We start from the raw sequence: 25,165 nt of genomic DNA, 5'->3' as shown, positions 1-25,165 counted from the left end.
GCATTAGAAATCACCTGCCAAAACCTTTATTAAGGATGATTGTGAATTGCTGAAAAGTGAAGAAATTCAGGCTTGTTTCCCATGGCAACTTTAACTCAGCACTCTTGTGCAGAAGTATTACAGTGGAATATTAATCTTCAATTACCTGTCTTCATGCAGCTTAGGCTTGGGTGTAGTTTCAGATACCTACTTCTCAATTCAGCTTCTTACAATGTTGTTCCTGGAGGAATGCCGTTAGAAATGCATAGAACACAGTCACTTAGTCTTTCTTTTTCTTTTTTTTCTTTTTACTAAAAAGTAGGTAAAATGTATGTTTACAAGAAGTAAGTAAAAAGTGTATTTATCATCTCTTTGCCAATTACAGCTGTTGTTACGCTGTTCTTCTTCTAGAATCATAGAATTATTATGGTTGCAGAAGACCTCCAAGATCATCAAGTCCATTACGTCAGAACGCTTTAAGTTCCTAGAGTGGGAGGAAATAGTTCGTATAAAAGCTGTTTCAGATGACTTTTGCCATTCACATTAATTTTTTGAGCAATCTTTTGAAAAAACTTTTTGAGGTCATACTTCCTCTGAACAGTTAGCAATTTTGCAAAGAGCATATGAATATCCATAGCTCAGCATCCTACAAGGTACACCTGAAATCAGACATGCTGTTCTTTTTTAGTCATATTTTTCTGTATGTCATGTGTTTCATTGCAATTCTGTTGGACTGTTGTGAAATCTTATTTTGACCACTACGGAGAATAGTGTCTTTATTTTAAAAGATGTAGAGAGAAGACTAGCGTTTTGGAGGGGCTTCTGCAGGGTCTGAAACACCAGGTGTGGTGTAGCCCTCAAAAGCTGCATTCTCTGCAGCAGTCATTCTGCCTTGGAGACCTCCTTCATTCTCCCAGTAAGCGGGGACAGCCTTGCTGTGACCCATATGAATCTGACAGGGCGGGTTATGGCTTCAGGCAGCAGAATCAGCTGTATTTATTTAAAACCCAGTGAGCTAGAGAAGAGTTACTGAACCCAGATCTCCTGGAGAGCACAGCCACAAGACCACCAGGTAAGACATCTGATGTATGAAAACAAAATTCAAAGCAATTTCTTATTTAAAGATATAAACCCGGCATTATTCTAGCCACAAGCCTAAAATACCAAGGCACTCTGGCGGCCAATTGCTGCAGTCCTAACCTGACCCAGCCTGCTTAGCTTTTGGCTGGTTATTGACAGGCCGATGAGATGGCTGCTCTAAAGCAATCAGTCGCGTTGCACTTTCCCTCACAGGGTGCGGAGACCCCACATCAGTTCTGCATCCCGGCGTGCAGTTCCCCACCTGTGCTGTTTGAACGCTATATCCTTAGCTGTGCAAACATTACACATCGTTTAGGTGACAAGTTGCAAAGTTAAGTAGACTTGTTGTTACAGCAGGAAGTAGTTGAGCGGCAGTCACCCTGAAAAGAAAAGATCCAGGCGAGCTCAGGAATGCACAAGTCCACTGTACCGTGTTTAAAGGTTCCTTCGCCTCTCTGTAAAGCTGCTTCTGAGGGTAAGGTGTTGCTGGAAATGTTCACCCCATGTGTGTTTCTGAAGTGAAGGGAACGGGTGCCACAGGTTTGTAGGTTTGCTGTGCTTGTCCTGCTGTGTGCGTGACCCTGTAGGGTCACTGATGGTTGGTGCGTGCCTGCTACTGTTTCGCAGGGTGGATATTTTGCATCCCGCACAGCATGGTGCTTTAAAACCAGGCAGTATTCTTCCATGGTGTGGCGTCTATGTAGTGCACACAAACTCTGCTTTTAGGCTGCTGTGGTTCCTGGGGAGTGGCCTTTCCTGTGTTAAGGTGGTATTTTCTTAGTTTTGAACAAAACCTTCCTGATAAAGGGCAGTGCAGCTCTTTCGGTACGAATGGCACAGGACATGCCTAAGTCTTGGGCTTTTCTTCCCCTTTGTTCCAAGCTGGCTGTGCAGCCATCCCTGTGTTGTTTTTGTTCGTCTGTGCGCTTGTTAGCTGGCAAAATAGCTCTTCGTTATGTTATTTAGTTCCTCTCTGCCAGGGAGAAACACGCTGTCACCAGCAGCTAGTTGTGATGTGTAAAACCCTGAGTGTTCATTTACACGCACTAGCTTGTCCTTTCTACTCATCCCAGGTGTTTTAGTGTTCCTGGGAACATTGAGCATGTGTGCAGCTCAGTATCAGGTGAAGAGGTTGGGTTTTGAAATTATTTTATAATTCTGCAGCGGGGACTGCACAGGCTGGTTGCCTGCGTTAGAAAGGAGCAGACATGGAAAAGGATATGGTGTAGTTGTCACCTTGCAAGAGAAAGGTAATATATGGGAGTGCATGTACGCTGTTCTTAACCTGGTTTGAGTACTAAACTTCCGCCAAACTGTCAAGCTTAAATTGTTGTTGGCTGTGTTGGTGGAGATTTTCTGGGTGGTTAAATATATGTCTGTAGTGCTTGAAGAAACAAGTTGAAGCGTTGATGTCTGTTGATCTGTATTTCTCATCCCAGGCTGGGAAGGAGGAGTGAGGTTCTGCCTTATTCGTGATGTCTGGGTGCTGCTGGAAAAATCAAAATAGCTTTGTGGGTTTTGGCAGGTGAGCTGATGCTGATGTTGAGAGGCAGGAACCAGCCTGGAAGCAAATGACTACGAAAAGTTTTGTTCAGGATAGCAGGAGAAGAGTGGTGAGCCAACTGTCACGGTTTCAGGTACCATGGAAGGTATGAGAGAAGTCCAAAAGACCACAATGATCAGTTTAAGGGCAAAATGTCATTTGCAAGACACATGGGTCCTCCTTTTCTTGGTCCTGTAAGAAGAGACCTCAGCTGGGGAAGTTCTTTACTATGAACTTCATACTTTAAAAAAAAAAAAAAAAAATTTGAGCCCATTTCAAGAGGGACCTAAAGAGAAACGGTGAGTGTGACCAGGGGTCTGCAAAACGCAACTGTGAGTGCAGGCTGGGTGGCGATGGGGTTGTTTTTAGAGCAGTGAAGGGAAAGGTATGCATGTTGAGATCTTCCGTTACAAACCCAAGAAAGGCAGTGTTCTGGCTTGTGTCCGCTGTGTAGGGTAGTGAGAGCAGCCATGAATATAAACAACAGCAAGGGAAATTCTGATTAGACATGAGGAAAAACTTTCCAATGATAAGACTAATGAAACGGGGGGATAGAGTGCCTGGGGAGCATGTGAGGTCTCTCTTATTGGAGTCCGTAAAAACAGCCTAGATAAAGTCAGAAATGATCTAGGGGGAGGTGATGCTGCCCTCAGGCAGCTGCATGGACTAGATGTCTCTCTTAAAGCTTAAACTCCTGGAGGCATGTGATTAGATGGGAATTTCAGCTTCTATTAAAGAAAGAGAAATGGTCCATCACCCTCACAGTTGTGAGGAAGGATCTGAAAATAAGAGCCAGGTTTGATGCAGAATCCAGAATGCAACTCAGAATTTATCCTTGAGGGAATCCAGCCTCTGACATCTGGGCTCCAGTGCCTGGGAGCAGTGAGGTTCACCTCAGAGCGGGGAGAGGAAGAAACCTTGGATATTTGATGATCGGGCGGCAGAATTTGTCTTCACATCATCTTATCCCAATGTTTCATAATCTTTCCATATTCCTGCCACTTCTCTTGTGTTTTGATTTTTGATGTGTATTTCCCTTCACACTTTTCTGGGATATAACAGTTATTTAAATGCATTAAATTGCTGAGTGTGTGTGTATGTGTACTTTGAGATAGGTAGTGATGGAGAAAGAAACTTGGGGGTCAGCTGCTTCCCAAAGACCTCTTGACAGGGTTCATCGTTACACAGAGTAACTTACCCGGGACAGAAGCGCTGAGAGACTCTTCGCCGTGTGTGCAGGTAGGCGTCCTTTGGAAAGTCAGCATAGCCCTGATTCAGCTGTCCGCCACTGCAGAGGTGTTGCCTTTATGGTACTTGTTTTGGTTAGTTTAATAAAAATTTAGAAGTGGGGAAAAGACCTGTGAGGTCATCTTGGTTACTGCCCCTCAGGGCTAGTGCAAGGCTGCTCACTTGGAAACGGCTTTAGTTAAAATAATAATTAAGGCAGAGGATGGAAACTGGGGAGGCAGATCTGTTAGGCTAGCGCTGTCCTTACTATGTCCCTTTTCCATTTTAATTGCCTTGGAAAAAAAGGAAAATCACAAGGCTTTAAAAGCTCTGATTCTTCCTGCATTCACCCCCCCCGCCCCCTCCCCGATCTTGGAGGCATCAACTCTCATCTGTCAAAGTGTAAATCAGCAATTAAAACACAAACAGCGAAATGCCAAAGATGACCCGAAGCACAAAGCAACTGACAAACAAGTCCGGACAAATCGGCGGATAATTTATAAGCATTGCCCTAAAATCTAATTATTTGGCAATTCGAATTTGCAGCCAGCCAGGGCTGTGCAATAAATTTAACCCGCCATAAATTATTTAGGAGCAGCCCGTGGTGTAAATCAAAAACACAAGTGTTTGTTTAAGAAATAAGCTCCTTGTGCATAAAATGACTTTTTTTTTCTTTAAAGTGGTGGGGGGAGAAGCATCCCTGAACAAAATGAGTGGGTGCTGAGCCTGTTCCCTCTCCGTGAGCACTCCCTTGCCTCTTCTGCCCTTACCTTTTTTGCAAGTGTAAAGGGGCCTTTTGGTAGGAAGTTTTATGCTTTTCCTTTATCAGAAAAAAAAAAAATCCCTTTCTCTCAACAGCCCCTGCTTGTTTTTATTGCATTTTGAACAGTCAGCTCTGATTTTTATGGGTGTCTTTTATTCTTGTGTTTATTAAACTTCTTCATGTGGGGGTGGGCGTAAGGGATAAATTATTCCCTGGTAGTTTTTGAACTGAATAGGCCACGCAGTCTTCCTCAAATATATAAATCAGTGTCCTGAAGTGTGGCCTGTCCACTTCGTACATGTGCTTCTAGATTAAAAGATTTTGAGAGCCGGGAAGTTCTTGCTGGGCACTGTATTCTTTTTGTCTAATGATGTTAGTGCTCCCTGGATCCAGAAGGATAAGGAACAAGATTCCTCTGTGGGAGGTGTGTAACTTCGTGTGCTTTCTTCTCTGAACTCCAAAGATCTGTCAATTACAGGAAAATTATTTAGCAAGTATAGTTGTGTGCTTGTTCATTTCTTTTATTAGCAAGAAAATCAAGAAAGCTGATTTTGTGCATCCCTGCTCCGGTGTTAAAGGGTGAGGAGTTTCATTTAGGATGGGTAGGGAAAGGCTGGGTTTATAGCAGTGCTTTTGCATGCCCTTATGAATTTTTAAATTCCTTCTTAAAAGGAAGTCCCTAGCCATTCTGCAGTGACCCCGCAGCCTCCTGCTGCTGCTCAGCCCACTGGCCTGGGACAAGCATGGGAGGCTTGCACCTGGGACATCTTTTTTTGGGGAACTTTTTTTTTTAAGACAAAAACTCTGAGCAAACTGTCACATAGATTTGCTTCAAGTAGTGTGAAATCGTAAATGTACGATTGTTGTAAAGAGAGTGGACCTGGTAATGGGTTTGTCTCAGCCTCCGGCTCTGTAGGTTCCTATTGTTACCGTGTTTGGGGGCGCAGCTGAGGGGAGGGACAGGGTGCTGATGTCTTTTTCTTTTAAGCATGTTAATATTGATTTTAGAAGCTCTGTGTTCCAACAATATAAATGCAAATGCCTGTAATTGAGAGCCGCATGCAGAATTTCTCAACAGAAAACATGTTCAACTTTTCATGACAATGAAAGGAAAATAAAAAGACACTTATTTCTTACTGGTGGTTTGAATCCTGGATTTCCTTTCAAGTTACTTTGCAGTGCTAAATAAAATACCTAGTTGCCGTGCTTGCAAAACTGAAATGGGTGCATTTGTCCTGGTAGCTTGCGGCTGTTTGCAACCTCTGGACACCCTCAGCGTTATTTCAGCATATCCGTAACTTCTGGTTGTGCTATAAGGAAAAGCTGTGCAGGAGGGCGGGGCGGGGAACAACCAGCAACTTAGAAGCCCCAAATGCTGGTGGCACAAATTACTGCTAAAGTTGGAGTGTGTGCTCGGTGTTGGAATGGGAAATGGGTGAGGATCTCAAGGTAACGCTTATGAATGATCAGGCTCTGATAAAAGAAAGGAAGTGTCAGCGAACCTCTCCTTTTAATTCCCTTGTGCTGTGCTCCTTCGCCTTTCCCACCTGGGAAGAAGCAGCGAAAGTCCTTGAGGGCAGGGATGGAGCTGAGAGCGTTGAGCTCACCGGGCTGCTGTGAAACGTGAGAGAGCGCCCGGCTGCCTTCCTGCATCACCGTCTGCTGGGGGGGTGCTGTGTGTGTGTCTAAGGGCTCACCGTTTCATAATAATTACTAATGAAATTCTAGATCTGTAATAACATTTTGTATATCTAAAACAAACCATATGCTTGTAAAAAAAAAAAAAAAATCCAAACGAGAGAAAGGAAAAAAGTGGAAACAGATCAACTTTAAGCCATAAATTCTTGGTAATAGAGGCCTCTTCCCTCCCCCCCCTCTTTCTGTTTATGTTTGATAGATATTTTTGTTTCTACAGGAATGTCAACTCTTAATTTCATGATGTATCATGGGCTTAAGAAAATTGAATTTAATAAAGGCAAAAGATGAATGGCACCTTTAAAGGTCCCAACACTTGTCTTTATTAGCAGGACAAACTGCAGGGTCTCCAAACACTGCTTCTCTCCAAATGAAAGTTTAAATGAAAAGTACAGCAGTGTCACAGGTTAAATTTCATTGCAGGACTGGCTAACGTCGTTAGTGAGGAGTGGGGCTGATTTCATGGGGCTGGTATCTGTTGCCTTAGATACCAGTGGAGCAAACACTGCCAGAGACTGGAAAAATCTCCGCTATAGTAAGCGTGCAGATAAACAGCCTTTTGGGAAAGTGGGAAAGCCTCTCCTTTACCACTTGCTTCAACAACTGACCCAAACTGATCAAAAGAGTGGCTGCGCTTTCTCCTGAGACGCTCAAGTCGCTCCTGGGGTTCCACCCCTGCTCCTGACCACGCGCTTCCCACAGATCTGCGGTAATTCTGGATGTTGTTAAATTTTCCATGTTTTTTTAGTATGGTTTTTTATTTCTTCCGTCTGTCTTAATCCGACCCTCCTGGAAGTGCTTTTTGCCTTTGGTTCTGGAAGGCGAGCGATGCCTTTGTGTATCAGATCAGCAGCAGGGCTGTCTTTCAGTCTCACTTTGCATCCAGCCGCTTGATGGCCCCTGAGGATGTTCCTGGTCCCTTAGGACCCAGCTGCTTGATGGCCCCTGAGGATGTTCCTGATCCCTTAGGACTGATCTCAGTGTTGCAACGCAGCCCTGCTGTGAAATCCAGCTGGTGCACATCCATCTCTGGGAGGAGGAATGCTTGTCTTGCCCTGCCGTGGGCTTCCCTTCTTCCACCTCCTGGGTGGGATGCGGACCTAAGGGGCAACAAGCCCCTCCAGCCTGGTTTGCAGGATGGGGTGGTGTTATCCTGGGGTTAGGTCTGGTATGACGTTCTGTCCCTTGGCTTCACACTTTGCAGTCCATTTTCCTTCTGAACAGAAACTTGCTGCATTTGGAGCCTCTCTGTGGCGGCTCTTTTGAAGGTAGGATCAGCTCTGTCCAGCGTTCCTTACTCAGATTGAGTTTCCTGTGTTTCACGGGTCCTGCTGTGTGGCTGAGGCGGGCAAGTTCGGCTGCACCACAACAGGCAATCTGGATGATGCTCAGGTGTTCGGCCTCTGTATTGTCCTTCTCCCCTTCCAGCCCACAGGTGGAATTTCATCTCTTTCCTGGAGAAACTTGGTGACTCCCAGGGGAGTGGTTCAGCCCTGGGGAAGGAGGGAGGTAGATTCAGACTGGACATAAGGAAGAAATTTTTTACAATGAGGGTGGTGGAACACTGGCACAGGTTGCCCAGAGAGGTGATGGATGCCCCATCCCTGGAACCCTTCAAGGCCGAGGGAGATGGGGCTCTGAGCAACCTGATCTCGTTGAAGATGCCCCCAGATGACCTTTGAAGGTCCCTTCCAACCCACACTCTTTCATGATTCTACAAGGATGCGCCCAGCTCTTTGCTCCGCTGTGCCGGCACAACGTGCACAGAGTGTGGCACAGCCACCTCTGGGGAAACTGCTAAGTCCTATGTCCTCTGCAGCTTGACTGCTTGGTATCTACACCTGGGCACTTCAGCACTGTTAACACTTTATTTTATTTTATTTGTTTCTAACTTTCCATTTCGGCGGCACATGTGCCCCGTATACCTTGGGCTGCATCCCTGCTGCTCCAGGGAGCTGATCTGCTGTAGCCATGGGCTCTGTCCACCATGGAAACTGAGTGTTTCTCCTGACTATTTAAATAATTTGTTGTTACCATTTACCCACCCAGCCTCTTGCCCTCCATCTGCCTGCTGAGGTGGTGATGTCATCAGCACTCATTTGTGACCTCATGATGATTTCCGCCTGCAGGTCATGGGGGTTGCAGCCAGGGTCCAAAAACTGTGTTAGTTCCTCTGCAGCAACTGTGTTTTCCACATGCTAATTTTACTCACAGGAGTTGGATCTTTTTTTGTTGTTTTTTTATTATTTCTTATTTGTCTCTTCCAGATGTTTTCAGGCAGTTTTTTTTGTTGTTAAACTAATTCCATTCATGTTTTAAAAATTTATGAAAGCGCTAATAAAAATGTCAAAGTGGTAAAAATGTTAGCTTTTGCTCTGCTTTGATTAAATTTTGCAAACTGTTTTTGAATATTAAAAAGCAATATTTTTTTTTATTCTCTCTCCCTCTCTCTGTTTCTCTCCAGAAGTGATTTGAGAGGCTTGTTGCATGGATATCACTCAGCGGGCTCATTTGCACTCCAGAACCTTGGTGCCATGCATCTCTATTAAATAACATAGACAAATTATTCTTTAAAGACACCAAACAAATTGTCACTTCTCCTCTTACATTAAACTGGAAGGAGGAGAGGGAGTGGAGCAGGAGGGGGGTGAACACAAAGGATTTTATCGCTTTTATTTGGTGGTCGGCTCTTTTAATTTCACATATATTTTTTAATAATTGAGAAATCCATTGCAACTGGATTTGTTTAAACTTTTTATTAATAGGTCCATGTAAATTTTTGATTGCTGATTATTCAAATAATTGAACATTATTCTGATGAAGGAATGTTTTTATTTCCCTATCAGCATAAACTGGCTACGAAGAGGAAAAATAAGCAGGGCTCGGTACTGTGCCATATCCCGTAGGGATGGATTTTTGGCAGGGGGCCTCCAGCTCCTCTCCTCGCTCTGTTGGAGGAGAGCAGTGCTCCTCAGCCTCCCCTGGGAAGGAGATGCTTCATGCAGTAGCTGCTGTTGTCTCTCTGGTGGTGTCCTCCAAAAGGACACCAAGGTGGAGAGGATAGGACTGGGTCTTGGGGAGGGCACAGCCCGTGGGGTGTCCTCGCTAAACAGATGTGAGCCCATTGCACGCGTGTCCCCGTGTTCCCTGGGTGGTGCCAGCACGTGCGAGTGGTGTCGGACCATCTTCCTTAAGTTCACCTTAGGCAGCGACATGTGTAGTTGCAGCACTGAGCGTGAAGACCTCCCTGCCACCCGTCCCAGCTGCGATGAGCGTTGGCACCATCATCCTCCTCCTCGCTCACAGCGTTGAATGTGCTCTGGGCTTCAGCACCACTTTCGCCCTTGGAGCACAGAGCTTCATATTGCGCTTGTTTTTGTTTGGGACTGTCAGACTCCTTTTTTTTTTTTTTTTTTTTTTTTTAACAGCCACTTTGCTAGGTGGGATCATTTCCAGCTTCATTTTTTGTTTGTTTTAAATGAACAGCTGCTTTTCTCTTTGCCCTATTCAGGAAATCATCGAATTCCCTATCCTGAAGCTGAATGGCAGGACGATGGAGATCGAATCCACCTTTCACATGTATGTTCAGCCTGTGGTGCATCCCCAGCTTACGCCCTTCTGTACGGAGGTAAAGTGCAAAGGTTCCCTGGTGCTCCAAGAGTCTCCCTGGGAAGCAGGTTTCCATTGCACCAGGGGTTGGGATCACCTCTTCGTGTTGCAGCTGCAAGGCAGCATGTCATGCCAGCCTCGAATTAAGGACAAGGGGAGTCATTTTTTTGTTGTTGCAGTAGCATGTAAAGACCTCAGTTTGGATTCATAAATAACTGTAGGTATGTTCTTCTAAGATCAGTTGTATTTGCAAGTAACAAACGTCTTCCTGGGTGACCACAAAATAAAAGCACTCATGTTAGCTGATACTCAAAATCCTGCAACCTTTCTGTGAGCTCTTTGTGATTTCGCTGTGCTGCTCTTTGGTGGGGAAGGTCAGAGAGAGCATGGTCTGAGGGAAGAAAGCATTGTACTGCTGCATGGTTCAGAGGCACTAAATGACTCTCCTGTGGGCCTCCCTGTTGGGATTTGATGAGTCCTTCAGAGTAGTAGGCCAAACCATGTCTGTATTTTTAAGACTTTCTTTTTGATGTTGTACTTGCGGGACACTTGAAATGATCGCTGGAGAAGTGGCCTCTTGTTACTTGGTTACTTTCAGTGCTGAGGATGGCTGCTCTCGAGCTGCGGCCACCTTTCCTCGGATGCATACGAGAGGATGAAGGTGATGAATGCAGTCCGTGAGGCTTCAGAGGAACAGGGGGACAGGGGTTGGTTTTCTTGTTTTTGAGGTGGTTTTTGGTTGTGATTTTTTTTTTTTTTAATTTAACACAAAAAGTTAACTATTTCTGCAAGTGCACTCTTCCTCCCTGCTGTAACCATCAAAACAAAGTTTAAGGTCTGTTTGCCATGGGCTTTTTTTCCTGTCACTCCACTAGTTTGATGTTGGCCAGCTCAGCGACTGAAGTACTGACTGTTGGGATCAGGATATCCAAGTTCTTCGTTGGGTCCCCATCACGCTGTGGAGTGTTTTCCCTGACCTCTGTGGCTGCAGGTTTAAGTCCTTGAAGTGCTTGTCCCATGAGTACTAACTTGATGAAAAATGACTCCTCTGTGTTAGGTGGAGTCCCCTCCAGGACCAGCCAGCCCCTTCCATATTTCCATGTTGTAAAAACAAATACTTCTTTTTATTCTCCTGTAACTAAAAACCATCTGAAGGTATTTTATTTAAGCTTTAAAAAAAAAAAAAAAAAAAAAGGACTAAGCACAGAAAACATGATTCCCAGGAGAGGAGCTTTCAGAAAGCTATAAATGTGTGAAAACAGAGGGTTATAATGGAAACAGTTTTGCAACCTTAATGCTAGAAGGCTGGACAACTACTTTGGCTGTCCTTATCCCCATGAGACTTGCTGGACATATGCTTGTACAAATGTGATAAATCTCACAGCTTGCACCTGATCTTTGCTGCAAGCAACGTCATCTTCTAGAGTAGAGCCCTATATGTCCATTTTGCGTGTTATCTACGTTCTAGAGAGAAGCAGTCTTACTCAGTAAGTCCCACCAAAATTCCTTTTTCTGGAAATTCCTCTGTTGCATCCTTCCCTTCGCTGCTGAAGGTGGCAGCTCTGATGCATGGCTTGTGAGGTGCGGCTGTCTGAGCTGTCATGGAGCCTCCAGCCTGCTGCAGCCTGAGGACATCAAGAGGTTCTCTGGGTGCTGAGCTTGTGACCGAGACGTTCAGCCCATCTAATGCTCCTCCACTGTGGTGCCTGTTTCTCTGTCTTCTCTTGCTTACAGAAGCCTGGAGCAGCTGTTTGTGTCTCTGCAGGTTTGTGTCTCCTGCATGGAGCCCCCGAGCAAGCAAAGCTATGTGTGTGTGTGCTGGCTGTGTGTTTGCAGGAGTCCCCGGGATGGGCATGGGCGTTCCAGCTGCAGCACTGTGCTGCGGGCTCTGCTGCTGGCCTTGGTCTGGTGTCTTGTGTCTGGAGTTGGATAAAATGGGCACTGCTGAGACCAGCAGGCGAAATGATTGTGAAATCCCCACTTGTGCTTATCGGTGGCACAAAATGGTCCAGCTCGCCAGGTTTGTCAAGTTCTCAGTTGTTAACAGTGTGGGTTCAGGAGCTGGTTTAAATCCCAGGCTGGAAGCCGCCGGCTCCTGGGAAATCCCTCACTGCACTTGCGCTGCTCAGTGCACAGCATGGCCCCTGTCCCTCCAGCTTGGTGGTCTCCCTGCCCATTGCAGGGGCTGCCATGAGGTCCAGGGAGTGGGATTGTGCTGGAGAGGTCAATGGGCTTGTCCCTGGGCCCTGTATCTGGGGCTGACTTTGAAACCCGGCCCTAAGACCCACAGGTAAGCTGGTCGTATTGAGAACGTTACTAAAGAGTTGCAAAAATACCCTTTTGTATTTGCAGCTGTTTTTTTTGTGGAGGCTGCAGTGGCTGCATAGAGACCTGTGGGGTTGATGGCTCCTGCGAGGCAGGCATCGGTGTCAACCATGTGCCACTGGTGTGGGTTCCCCTGAGACCCTGGGGACACAGCCTGGACATTGCTGTGTGTCTGACTCCTGTGGAGTCACTGCCTGTACAGCTCCAGTGCTTGCCATCAGCTTTCAGCTGGGTTATGTTTTCTGAAAAATACCCATTTTGCTAAATGCCAGTAAAGGGCTTTGTCTCGGCACCTCTACTTACAAAGGGTGAGATTTATTGGCCTCTTTGTGTACAAAGAAAGACCAGGCCTGATTATCAGATTGTACACCAGAAACAAGTGCTTAGGTAATCAGCAAACTGTCTTGGAGTGGAAATACGATGGTTTCCCAGATAAACTCTGTAGGAAAAGCGGTGGTGTTGACATTACACAGGAGCCTGTCTGCTGTGCTGCTGCTTTCCCCTCTCCCCTCCGCTCGCTGCCTTTGCCAGGAAGCAATAGGACTGCTTGGTATAGACTGTGTGTGGGAGCGTTACTGGGGTTGCTCGACGTTACTCCTTGGGTCTGGAGTACCTCTCGCATCCCTCTTCCTGCTTGAAGAGGAGAGCACAGCATGGGAAGGGTGTCTGCAAGGGTGGAGAGCTCGTGGTCACCTTCAAGGCTTAGCTTTTGGTGTGTCTGTGCTCTCCCCTGGCTGCAGGAGGTTCCTCTGACTCCCACACCTATGGCCAGGAGCGTGTCTTCCAGTCCTGGCTCGCTGTAGCTGTCATCCAGTCCCCTTTCTTCTGACCTGCTTCTGTCACACAACAGGTCACGAGGCTTGGTTATGATGAGGGGTGTGTTAAACGTTTTAGAACATTTAGGTGGAAAGTGCTTGCACGCGGTTAAAAGCTGTTGTTAGGTGTATAAAGCTCATCGTGCGGTTTTGGAAGATGCAAGTGGTTTGTCTCATGCTCAAGAAAGTTCATGCCAGGAGCTTAAGGGAAAGGTTCCCTCTACACAGAAGGTGCTTGTACAGGCTTTTTTGTGGTACTTTGCTCTCTTTTTATGATGAGTTTTTATTGATTTTTTCCTGAAGGAACAGACAATAAAAGTACAAAAAGATAAATGCCTTATAGCTTATTCATGTTCCCAAGGACCATGTGTTTCTTGGGATCGCCAGTGAAACTTTACAGTTGTGCAGTTTTATGTTTTTATACTTTATCAAAGCTGCAAGACAAGATAATCTGCTGCCTTTTGAGCACTCTCTGACCTGTATTGAAATGTACCCATGGAGCAGGTATATCCCTTTGTATTTGTGTGTGCTGTTTCTGCAGCATGAATCTTGCGTACACATGTGCTTGGTGATGTGTTCATGTACAGATAAGTTGGTACTTTGCTTGGCTTGGTAGAGAAGGAGTCTTGGGGAAGATCAAGCAGTGACTCTTAAGTGGGACCTCTGCATCCACCTTCCTGTCCCTCTCTTCTCCTAACGGGAAATATCAGGATGAAGCTGTTTCACCCTGTCCTCCCACAGTCATCAGGGGTGCGGTGCTCAGCAGATGCAGTCCTGAAGGTGCCTGGAGCGGTGGAAGCCATTTGCATTAGTGCTGGCAATGATACCAAAAGGTTGTGTGTCATCCTTGGTACAGGAAGGACATGGACCCGTTGGAGCGAGTCCAGAGAAGAGCCACAAAAATTATCAGAGGGCTGGAGCACCTCTCCTATGAGGACAGGCTGAGACAGCTGGGGCTGTTCAGCCTGGAGAAGAGAAGGCTCCTGGGAGACCTTACTGTGGCCTTTCAATACTTAAAAGGGGCTTATAAGAAAGATGGGGACAAACTTTTTAGTAGGGCCTATTGCAACAGGACAAGGGATAATGGTTTCTAAGTAAAAGAAAGTAGATTCAGACTAAATATAAGGAAGAAATTTTTACGATGCAGTGGTGGAACACTGGAACAGGTTGCCCAGAGAGGTGGTGGATGCCCCATCCCTGGAGACATTCAAGGCCAGGTTGGACGGGGCTCTGAGCAACCTGATCTGGTTGGAGATGTCCCTGCTCCCCACAGAGGGGTTGGACTGGATGGCCTTTAAAGGTCCCTTCCAATCCAAACCATTCCATGATTCTTTCCCAAAACCTCATCTTTCAGCCACTTCCAGAGGTTTGATTGGAGCTGCCCGCTGAGAGGCAGAGCCAGCACCTTGCAGTAGGTGAGCTCTCTGCCTCTGCTAGGCAAATGCATGGAGAGAAAGATGGCAAGAAAAGCAAAAAAACAAGCCAGTGAGCTTTAAAAACTGCTCTAAAGAGCCGCGTGTTAATCTCTCAAATCTATTTGCCTCTCAGAGTATGGGAAGTCTGTAGGTAGCAGCTGTTACCCAATTAAAGTACATATTAATATAAAAATGGTTTCTGGAATATAAAAGAGTGTCTGTGTCCCTCCACTTGCTTAAAATTCCACTTCATAATGTCTTGATGAACTTGAGAAACCTACCTAGAGGAACTCTGCATTCTTAAAATTAAAATACTTTCCCTAAAAGGTATATATTACCATTCCATGGAAGTCGCTATGAGAAAATAATCTTTCCACTTACGGCTTATTCAGTGAGTCAGGTATTTGGTATTCATTAAATGTAATTACAGTTTAATTGGAGTTTAATCTCTTTCTTTTTTCCTTCCTCTGAGTTCAGTGCTGTAAGCCAAGCAGCCAAAGAAACAGAGGTAGAAACTATTGAGCTACTTTCGGTAGCCACACGCTTAATAAAGCAGAGCCTTGTGGTTTGTGAAGGGGCTTATGTTTTACGAGCAGGTTGAGCTGGTCTGCATGGAAGAGTTACTCCTGGGTGGTGGGGGGCCGTCAGCACCCCTCAACGGGACGCTATGGCTTCTGGTGGCTTGGATGCGTGTGCAGGGGGTAGGGTGTGCTCCTAGGCTCTGCATGACCTTTATTTTATGAAAACGTGTGAGATATGTACCTTCAGGAAAGTGCCACGTGAAGTGAAATCCTGTGGTCTGCACTTGTTAATGATTTTTTTAATTACTTGGGTGCATTGATGGCAAGCTACTGACCTCTGATATTCAATATGTTAAAAGACAGTTTTGCCAGTTGGAAAGCAGACAGAAAAATTATCTATTTTTCATGTGCCTCAAGCTATCCTGGGCGGACACAGGCAGAGGCCCATGAGACCGCATCTTTTAGTGTGTGTGTCTAGCTTTAAACAACCACGCAGTCCGGGTACAGCCAGCAGGACTATCTGCGGGCAGGACACGTTCCCGAGGAACCTCCTGAAAAACACAGTAGACCAAGGTTCTGGAAGAAAATGGTTTTCTTCAGATTTCTTGCAATTGTTTTAAATATAATTTCGAAATGCGGAGGGATCTGTGATGGACTATGTGAAAGTACAAGTGCTGGCTGCCCAGTGCAGGGGAGGATAACTGGGTCTGCTCTGGGTCTCACTTACCGATAGTGGTGTGTTCTGTCATCTAACACCATGCAATTTTGGTGTCACCATGATAGCAGGGGAATGACCAGAGTCCTCGGTAGTTGCCGCTGCCTGTGTAGGTCGGGGCAACATCAAAACTGGTGAAATGCATGTTGAAGAAGGGCACCATTTTGGACATCATGTTGGTGTATGAATCAGAGGGCACCACTGCTCCCCGAGTGGATCCTGCCCTGCTGAGAGTTTGCTGGTTTATGGCGTGGGTATGAGTGCCCCCACGTTTCTGTCTTTGGGGTGAAGCTGTGCCCTTGCCTGTGGGTGGGGAGCTGCCAGGGTCGCTCTGCTGCCACTGGCTCCTCAGCCATGTCCATGTGGGTCACAGGAGCATGTTTTGGTTGCCGTGAGATAGACAGGAGAGGAGACCTTTTTAATGATCTTTCGAGTGCTGCTCTAATGCCTGCTTTCTGTTTGTCTCTTGTTTCAGCTGACTGGGATTATTCAAGGGATGGTGGATGGGCAGCCGAGCCTCCAGCAAGTGCTTGAGGTAAGCAGAATAACCTTTAGTTCCCGAACTCTGACCTCTGGTCCTGTCGTCCCCTCTTCATCTTTTTCCCTGCACCCTCCCCTTGCTGAGAATCGAACCGCGTAATTTGACTATGATTACAGCTTCATTAGAATAACATTTGCTGTCACGTTGGTGACATGCTGCTGAGAGTATTGAACCATTGATCTGTCATCTCCAGCTGTTCATGTCAAGGGTGCTGACAAGATATCCAAACTCCTGCCAGTGGATAGGAGAAGAGGCGATTTTTGTTAAGCCAGTTTTAAAGCACCAAGACATTGCTTGAGACCACTGCTTCGGGAGCTTCTGCCTTCGTTTTCTTTCCCCTCCCTCAGCACTTTATTAAATTAATTTTTTCTACCTATTTAAATGCTCAATAATACATGTAGTATAGAAAGAAAATGCCTCTAAAATCTAATCTGGAGGATGTGCAAATGCAGATACAGCCCTAATAATGCCATCTGCTTAATGTTGAATTCCTACAGCATTTAGGGCTTAATTAGCTTGGAAGTATTTCTCCATCAATAGCTTTTGTTGGTAGTCAAATAGGGAAGGAAACTTCCTCAAGCAGAGCCTACTCGGGCTGCAGGTTGGTGTTCGATGCATTGTCTCTGTCAGGATTTCCACTACTATGTTACTTAATTCTTCCTAATTAGAATAATTGCAACAATTGCTTATCTGAGGAAATAAAATTAAAGGCTTTAAGATCCTCCGTGGAGACAGCACTTCATGGGCACTTGCATCAGGGAGTTTAGAAAGGTTACTGCTGCTGTCCCTCGCTCCAGGGAGCCTTGTGCAAGGCTGACTGAAAAATCCCGGCAACCCAGGGGAGGCAGAGCGCAGCTGAGAGGCTCGGTGCTGCTTTGGGGAGGGCTTTACTCCCGAGAGCTCTTGTACAATCAGTTGCAGAAAGAAGCACCGTCCTCTGCTAGAAAGGCTGTGGCAGTGACATGAGGCCGAAGACGGTGCTCTGTGAAGGTGACATCGTGCATCCATGCAAACGCCCAACTCTCCCTGCTGCTCTCCAGAGAGCGTGTAGCAGCGGTGCGTGTCCGTAAGCACACGGACGTCTGTGCCTGCTTCCCCAGGAGGGAGAGCCCTCTTTGCCTGGATGGGTGGACATACGTTGCCGCTGGAGTATTACAGAAAATGGTTCATTTTGTTTCTATGGGAGCTTTTTAGAGTGTGGAAACATCTTTTAGATTTTATTTGGACTGAAAAGGTGTTCATACAGCAGTATGTTTCTAGGTTAAAATGAGATTCAGGTCAGGCAGCTTCTCGGGCGTGCCAGTTTATTCAGGAGCGGAAGGTGTCAAGCGAGGGAAAAGAGGAGGGATTTCTCTTGCTGAAGCACTGGAAGTGCTGCTAGTGAGGCTGCATAATAGCAGCTGATTGCCTGTCACCTGCCACCAGAAGATTTTGGGCATGTCGTTTGCTAGTTCTGGCTGGAGTAAGTGTCTATGCAGGGGTTTTAGTCTAGGTTGGTTCCTCCTGGTTAATCACCGAGGTGGGTGTGCATCCTCCAGATTAATGTGGCCCATTTCTGAAGTGGATCCAGAACATCTGTCCCTATGGGAAGTTAATCAGTAATAGTGGATTCACCTTAAATCCACACTGTACCCTGAACAAGCATCACGTCAGAACTGTGAGGAGGATAGAGGGATCCAGCCTGGACAGGAAGTGGACACATAGCTTTGCTTGTTACTGACACACAGTGCCTGTGTGTGCCCAGCCATTTCTCCCCCTCTCCCATATCCCCATGGAGCTGTATGAATTGGAGCACGTGAGAAATGCTGTAGGTGAGGGATGTTGTCCCAGGATGCCCATGTTTTCCCCTTGCTGGAGGGGACACAAGTTATGGTCACTGCGAGCCCATTTGTTACAGGGAAAGGAAAAGTGAAGGAGGAACGCCAGGTAACAGTGCAGTTGTATCGTCCCGTTAACACTGCACGACTTCCATCCCTCCACGAGCAGAGCTGCTGTGGTGTCTGATAAGATCATCTCTGCTCTGGTTGCTTGATGTCTCCTATCAGAAATCTTCAAAGGTCCAAACGTGCTGTTGTTGAGATGGCAAGCAAAGAGAGAAGAGAGAGGGAGACGGTGGATAAGATCACAATTTTCTTCTCTCTTGATTGCAAGCAGCTTATCTGAGTTTAACTGTTGTGGCTCGGCCTGTCTCTGCAAAACTCATCCCCTTTTCTTGCCTTCCTTTCAGAGGGTTGACGAGTGGATGGCGAAGGAAGGCCTCTTAGATCCCAGCGTCAAGTCGATTTTTGTGACCTGTGGAGACTGGGATTTGAAAGTGATGTGAGTATGGAAGAGGAGCGAGATTTTCCTGAGCTTTATTGCTCTGTGCTTGCTTGTAGTCTGTGTGTCTTTGTCCTTACAAGTATCTGATTGTCCCTAGTCTTTGTTTCTTAGGGAAATCGTTGTTTGCCATGCCTAATTGGGAGTGGAGGGTTGTTCAAGAAGACAGGTAGGTGCTGGGCAAAGCGCAGGATCGCTGCCTAGGATGTTCCCTGTAGCGAATGAATCCTTTCAGAATTGCAAGAAAGGTTTAAACTGGAGCTTTGTGATGTTTTCCCTTTTATGCAATATACTTTCCAAAGGGGTGGATATTTCTGAGTGCACTTGTGGGACTCTGTTTCTGTACACCCAAATCAAGCAATGGTCCTTACCTGGCTTGGGCATGCGAGGCTTCCTCTCTTGGCACACTAACTGGATGCAAGTCACAGAGTGGTCTTTGGAAAAGAGAGTACAAACCAAGTCTGTCACGCTTCATCAGTGTTCTTATCATTAAGGTCATCTTCATCAACTGGGCGACCATATCTAGAGAGTACCAGGTGGGAAGCTGCACTGGGATCTGCAAGTGTCAGTGTGTGTGCATGCTTTGTTATGAAAATAGGTGGACCACCAACCTAAAAATGTTATTTAAAAAAATAGAGTTAAATGTCTAAGAAATAGTTTAATCTGTAAGGTGTTTGCGGATCAGTGTCATATTGTGTTGAATTCACCTGGATTCCTGTAATCTGACTTCAACTTTTTGTTTCCTCGGAGCACTGGGTAAAGTCTCTTGTTGTTACCACACCGGTAAAGCATGAGCTTGACACATCCAATGCTAACTGACATTCACAACTCGTTAGTAGTGCTACTTGGTTTTCCGTGTGACGTTGGTTTCCCCAATTCGGAAGCCTAAATAAACTGCATGCAGCCTAGGAGCAGTCAGCACCCGTTCTTTCCTGCAGAGTGGTCTTTGTAGAGTGGCAGCTCCTTGCCTCTTCTTGGTGTGATTAGTGAGACATGAGATGAGGACCAAAGCAGCAGCACAAGTGCTAGCGGAGATGAGAAATTTGCTATACTCCAGATGTGAGTGTGGTATGCAAGTTTTTTGAGTCAAAATCTTGGTCTCTGCTGAGACTGTGTCCAGAGCTGGTATATATTGCCAATTCCGGTGTTACTGGTTTAAATTAAGAGTGAGGCTCACTTTTCTTTATATGTCATGTTTGAACCTTTACTGGAGACCAGCACAAAGACAGCTGCAGGGATGTGCAAAACTTCTTTTTCTCATCTGTTCTCTTTTCTCAGTTCTTTACTGCTGTACTGCTGTTCTGAGAGTCCAGTTTACTGCTTTTGCTGATGATTGTGAGGAACAGTTATCTGTGCTCAAAGCCCATCTTTCCATTGCTTTCACAGTGGAAAAACAAGGTTCTCAGGTAACGACATCCTAACTTGGCATCTGTATAGAGCAGGCAATCTTCTGGATGGTTTGTTTTTTGGGGTTTTGTTTTTTGTTTTTTTTTTTTTGCTTCAGAGCTCTACAGTGGACAAATAAAGGTAAAGATGAGCCCCATTTCTGGTGAGCTGTAGGAGTTGTGGGGTGAGCAGGACCGCTCAGCAGGACATGCGGTTCTGGAGTGGAGATACTCAATTCGCCGTTTGCAGTGGTCTCTCGCATGGTTTGTGTCTCACTACTCAGCTGGAAAAGAAGACTCCACTCCTGGCCATAAGGTTGCAGTGAGTGGTTCATTTCTCCCTCTTCCTTTAAAAAAAATTTTTTAAACCATTAACTTCAGAATTCAATCCTGAAGCATCTCCAGGGCAAAGCAGAAAATACATGTTGTGTTTCCAGCCACATGGATAGCGGGAGTCTGGCTGCAGCCGCTCGGTGAGTAGCACATCACGCCGCTCCATCGCCGATTGGGTGCAGCAGCGTGTAGCGTCACATCTGATTAGCGCCGTGCCAGTGAATGAGGCTTGAGTGAGGACTCCCTGCCAGCTCTGACTTGTCTCATTTCCCATTACTTTTATCCGTCACCACAAATGCCGAGTCTCCCTCCTGAACTAATTAAGTTTGCGTGTGTTTGGACACATTGCCAAATAGGGTTTAGCAAAGCAGAACTGAGCATCTCTTTTTAAAGAAGGAAGGCAGAGAGCTGAAACAGGGCTTCTCAGGCAGGGAGATGGAGCCTCAGAGATGTGGAACGTCTAGGAGGTATTCCAGGGAATCACCCTGTGCTTCCCTACAAGACTTGCAGTGTAGCTGGTGCCCTTTGCTACTGTGTCAAGACCACACACTGGGCATGGAAGGCACTGGGGCAGCGGGAAGGGAGGTGGTGCTGCTTGTCCACATTTGGAGGAGTGTGTTCATGGAAGCACTGCGTGTTAGAAACCGCACTGGGTTCCAGAGGAATTCAGGACAACTGAGGTCAGTGCAGTGCTTCTTGGCTTATGGAGCAGTGACTTGGGACAGGTCTGCCCCTGACTCTGCTGCTCCTTTTCTCAGCTTCCTTAGTCATCACAGCTGCTTGGACAGCTGCCTGTGAAGCAAGCTTCAGTCCTCTTACGCAGTGTATTGTGTGGTTTGGAGTTCCTATCCTGTGTTCTCCTTAGCTCAGCTATTGATAGGAAACCTTGTTCTGGGCTTCTCCAGCAATGACCTGGGCATTTAGTTTGGCTTCTATCTGCATGTGCTGTTGAAGAGATGAGGCATGGTACCTTCTGGACAGGCTGGATGTTTCCAGCGGATGCCACTGGTAGGTGCCAGGGCACTGGGAGGCACAGTGGGGTGAGCAGGCTGGGTTGGAGGTAGCAACGGGAACAAAGAAAAACAACATACAAGCCTGTCAGTAGTGGATGTGGGAACAAGGTGAGCAGATAGCCCTGTCAAAGCCAGGAGTTGCAATATGTGTAGCACTCCTAGCTGAAAGAAAAGCACCAGAGGAGTAGCAATTGTCAAGGTACTGCTTTTTGCTGATGGTGTGTAGCACTATCTGAGTCTGCAAGATTCGAGATGGAAACTCAACTGCTAAAGGACCTGCGAAGCCTCTGCTCTAGGAGGTTCAGCGAATGAGGCACTGTGTGGCTGCAGACTTGATTACTCTTGAACGTTGGAGCTTTGAGTTTCCTTGGAAGATCAGAGTTGTTTGTCTGGCTTCCCTCTGCCAACAGGGAGCACTAGTCACAAGGAGCTGGGTGCCCAGGAGAGGATGCCAAGCATCTGGAAAGGGCTCGTGGAGGTTCAGCACAGGCTGAGGCCCTCGACCATGCTCACAAAGCCTCTGCCATGGATGTGGCGCAACGTCAGAAGAAGAGTCCGTGTTTGAGGGATTTGGTCACTGCCTGAGAGAGACCATTGCGGGGGAGGGCTCAGAAATGGAGCGCTGATCCTCTACTGGCTGCACTTGGATCAACCAGCTTTCAGCGCTCGGTGTGTGTGAACCAGGCTGGAGTCGGAGAGACAGCAGCTCTCTTGCCACCCCTCCCCTTCCCTCTTGTTAAGATGCAATTTCTTTAATGAGGAAAACCTCTTGAGTAGGAATATCACCTTTCTGAAGGCTTGTCCTGACAAGGCAGTTCAAGCCGACAGAGTCGCATATCAACTTCAGCAAATATCAGTCACTCATTACAGAGACTCTTCTCCCCCCTCAGCCCCCAGCAACACCCCTCGTTCCCAGACAAGGGAATGAATCACACTCCTGCTCTTGAATACATCATGACAAGTTGTGGTTCTAATGAGAGAGGGCCATTCATTCTGGGTGGAAAGTTCCCTGTGTCGACACAGAAATGTTATTAATTAAAGAGAGCTACCTGAAGCAAAAGATGAAAGGAGCACCAGACCTGCCAAGCTAAAATATGAGTGGGGATACAGCCTCGTTAGGCGTACGGTCCTCGGGCCTCCAAGTGCTCAGCAGGATTCCTTTCGCCGGTTGTAAGGAGCTATCCTCCAAGTTTTAACAGCTCCAGAGCCAAATTCGGACACCTGGTGTAGTCTGCATTAGTGCTTGGACCCCATCCTGCACCTAGGGTGGAACTGCCACTAGTGATTAAGCAAATTGTGTTGATGCAGCATTGGATGATGAGGGTAACGTGCCTCTGAAGGGCTGAGGGAACCGCTCACTGCGGGAGACTGTTTTAGTGGAAAAGAGGGTACTCGGTGTCTGCCAGGGTTGAGCCCTTGTAATGCAAGCTCTTTAATGTGGTTTATCTCCTCTGAAATGTCAAATCGCCTCCCTCCATGTATGGAACAGGTTTGCCGGCTCTTAAGGACAATGTGAATTAATGTTGGCAACCGAAGAAGCATTTGCACTCTGTGTTCACAGCTACAGACCTGAGATCTGTGAGGTTAAGTGAGATGCCTATGGGTGTGCAAGCAGGCAGGGGCAGAGGAGGGGGCTGAAGTCACATGTGCTGACCCTCAGACCTGCACCTTGATGTCAGGAGCATCAGTTAATCCTTCTCCGTCCAGTTTTGGATGGTTCTGCAAACGCAGTGCACGTACGTGAAACGTGCATGCTTGGTCTGTATGCCTCTGGCGTGAAGGTGCTTGTACTGCACTTACTATGGCTGATCAGAATGTGCTAATTTATGTCTTTACAGGAAACTACTGCTCAGAAGTTTTTTATTTTCTTAAATAAGTGTTAAAAGGCAAGTACTCTCTAATATAGTGATAAAACACAGTGAAGTATCTTGAAATGTTTATAGCCCTTGGTGCTCTTCCTAGGTTGCATATTAGTAAATTCTGAGCAGTAAATTAGACCATTGCTTAATTTTATCTTACTGTTTTAATTCTCTCTTTGCAAGTTACAGTCTGGGAGGATGCTTGCCTTCTCAGACTGGCTCTGAGTGTGGCAATGGGTTGGTCTTTTCAGCCTTCTGTCCTAGAGGCTTGGTTTGAGATCAGCCTTAGGTCATGAATGAGGAAGGATTGATGGTGTTAGTGTCCTTTGTGCACGCTGTTCTTTATGACAGGACCAGGAGGGGGTTGTTAGCTCCTGCCTGGGGAGGAAATTGCAGACAACCACTGAATGGAGTGAGTGGGACCGCTTGGGTAGCCGTGGGGGAGATAATGTAGGGTGCTCTGGTTGGGTGGTAGCAGGGCAGGGGGTATGTTTAGAGGGTGGCTTTGAGAGTAACAAGAAAAAGCTGGTAATGGAAAGATAACATAGTAATCTGTGTTTAAAAATACTAAACCAATTCCTTTCCAAGATCTTTGGATTAGCTTGTTTTTGTTGTTGCTTTTAGCGGGGATCATTTTGCTGACCAAGCCTATGAAGGAAGAGGGTGGTGTGAACTGCAGTGGCAGGGATGAGACTGAGTATCCAGGGTCAGGAACCTTTCGAGTCATCTTTGCTGATGGAGTCGTTCATGTAATTACATCCTAAAGTGCTTTGCCGGAGCTAAGCAAGGGAGCCTTGTGAGCATGCTCTTCTGTAGCACTTACAGGGAGTAGCACTGACCCTATTCACTTCTGTGACCCTGCAGTCCAGCTTTTTGTTTTCAAAGGAAATGATATCACTTATGCAAAATAAATTTTGGATTTTAACGTTCCTCCTCTGTTCACTCATATTAAAAATGAATATAGCACACTTCTGTTATCCTTCTGCAGTGGTTCCCCTGGCTGTGTCCTGTTCTTGCCTTTGTTTGAAATCCGGTGGTTGCATGAGCTTCTGCGAGTTATGTTCTCTGAGATGTGTGACTCTGGGAATGCCTTTGTGTTAAGCTTCGGACATGAAATCTTTGCATATGGATCATCATGCAATGGACTATCACCTTCAGGTCTGCTACTTGTCTGGCGCATCATAGCAAAGACATTTGTCATAGTCAGGGCTGTAGGAGCCACAGATTTATTGAGCTGTGATGCCCAATGCACTCTGGGGAGCACAGTCTCTGTTGCCTGGGAATTAGGACCAAAGAAGTTGAAAACAGCATGAAAGATGGTGGAGAAACTTGGAATTAATTTACAGTGTAAGGAAGGAATGAAACATTCGTAGCATCAAGTACTTTATTTCCAGCACTGAACCACTGGGATGGGGAAATGAATGGAGAAGGTGGATTGTCCATCCCTGGATGACTTAACTCAAGCTATGTTGGGAAGCAGTCACACTGAACTGAATGGAAGTTCTTGGTCTTGGTGTCATCTGCTCATACAGTAAGGAACCATAATTCCCTCTGCTGCAGGAATCACTAAGGTGAATTCTGTGTCCAGTGTTGTAGTGAATTCAGGCAAAATGGTTTCAAAATCAATGGATCTGTAATGGATATTTGCTAAAAAGCACACCCTGGCCTTTGTCTGTGTGAGGGAGCCCTCTAATAGCAACTCAGCATCGTGGTTATCCTGTGCCCTGGGGAACTGAAAAGCTGTTTGGCTTGGGGACTGCAGAGGATAAACCACTGGAGGACTGTTTGCCATCTGAATTTTGTTGTCTGTGGCCTGTGTGAAAAATAGAATTAGCTTCACAAAGTGTGAATTTTCTGTATTACTTCAAAAAGCTTAATTTTTCTAGCATTAGACAACTGTAGTGTTTCATGCTGGGGCTAAAATATCAGCTATCTCCTATTGGAGCCCGGCTCTTCTTACTTCCCAGCCGAAGCAAAGCAGTTGTGTGTTGGCACCAGTGATGCCCTCCCAGTGGCTTGGCTGGGAGT

General features: G+C 46.3%; 1 protein-coding gene across 3 annotated transcripts in view; it reads left to right on the top strand.

The window, feature by feature from the left end:
• The window catches only part of ERI3 (ERI1 exoribonuclease family member 3), a 131,523-nt gene that overhangs the window by 14,509 nt on the left and 91,849 nt on the right, over positions 1-25,165 (top strand). For 2 of the 3 annotated variants that reach the window (XM_086752901.1, XM_086752902.1), the window contains exons 3-5: positions 9,799-9,915; positions 16,163-16,222; positions 18,456-18,547. In XM_086752901.1, coding sequence (XP_086609027.1) covers positions 9,799-9,915; positions 16,163-16,222; positions 18,456-18,547 — 269 coding nt within the window. The remainder of the gene's footprint in view (positions 1-9,798; positions 9,916-16,162; positions 16,223-18,455; positions 18,548-25,165) is intronic. The other variant, XM_086752903.1, reaches the window with a different exon arrangement.

The sequence above is a fragment of the Chlamydotis macqueenii genome, chromosome 8 (assembly GCF_036417535.1).
Source record: "Chlamydotis macqueenii isolate bChlMac1 chromosome 8, bChlMac1.mat, whole genome shotgun sequence".
NCBI lineage: Eukaryota > Metazoa > Chordata > Aves > Otidiformes > Otididae > Chlamydotis > Chlamydotis macqueenii.
This window is presented reverse-complemented; position numbering and strand designations above follow the sequence as displayed.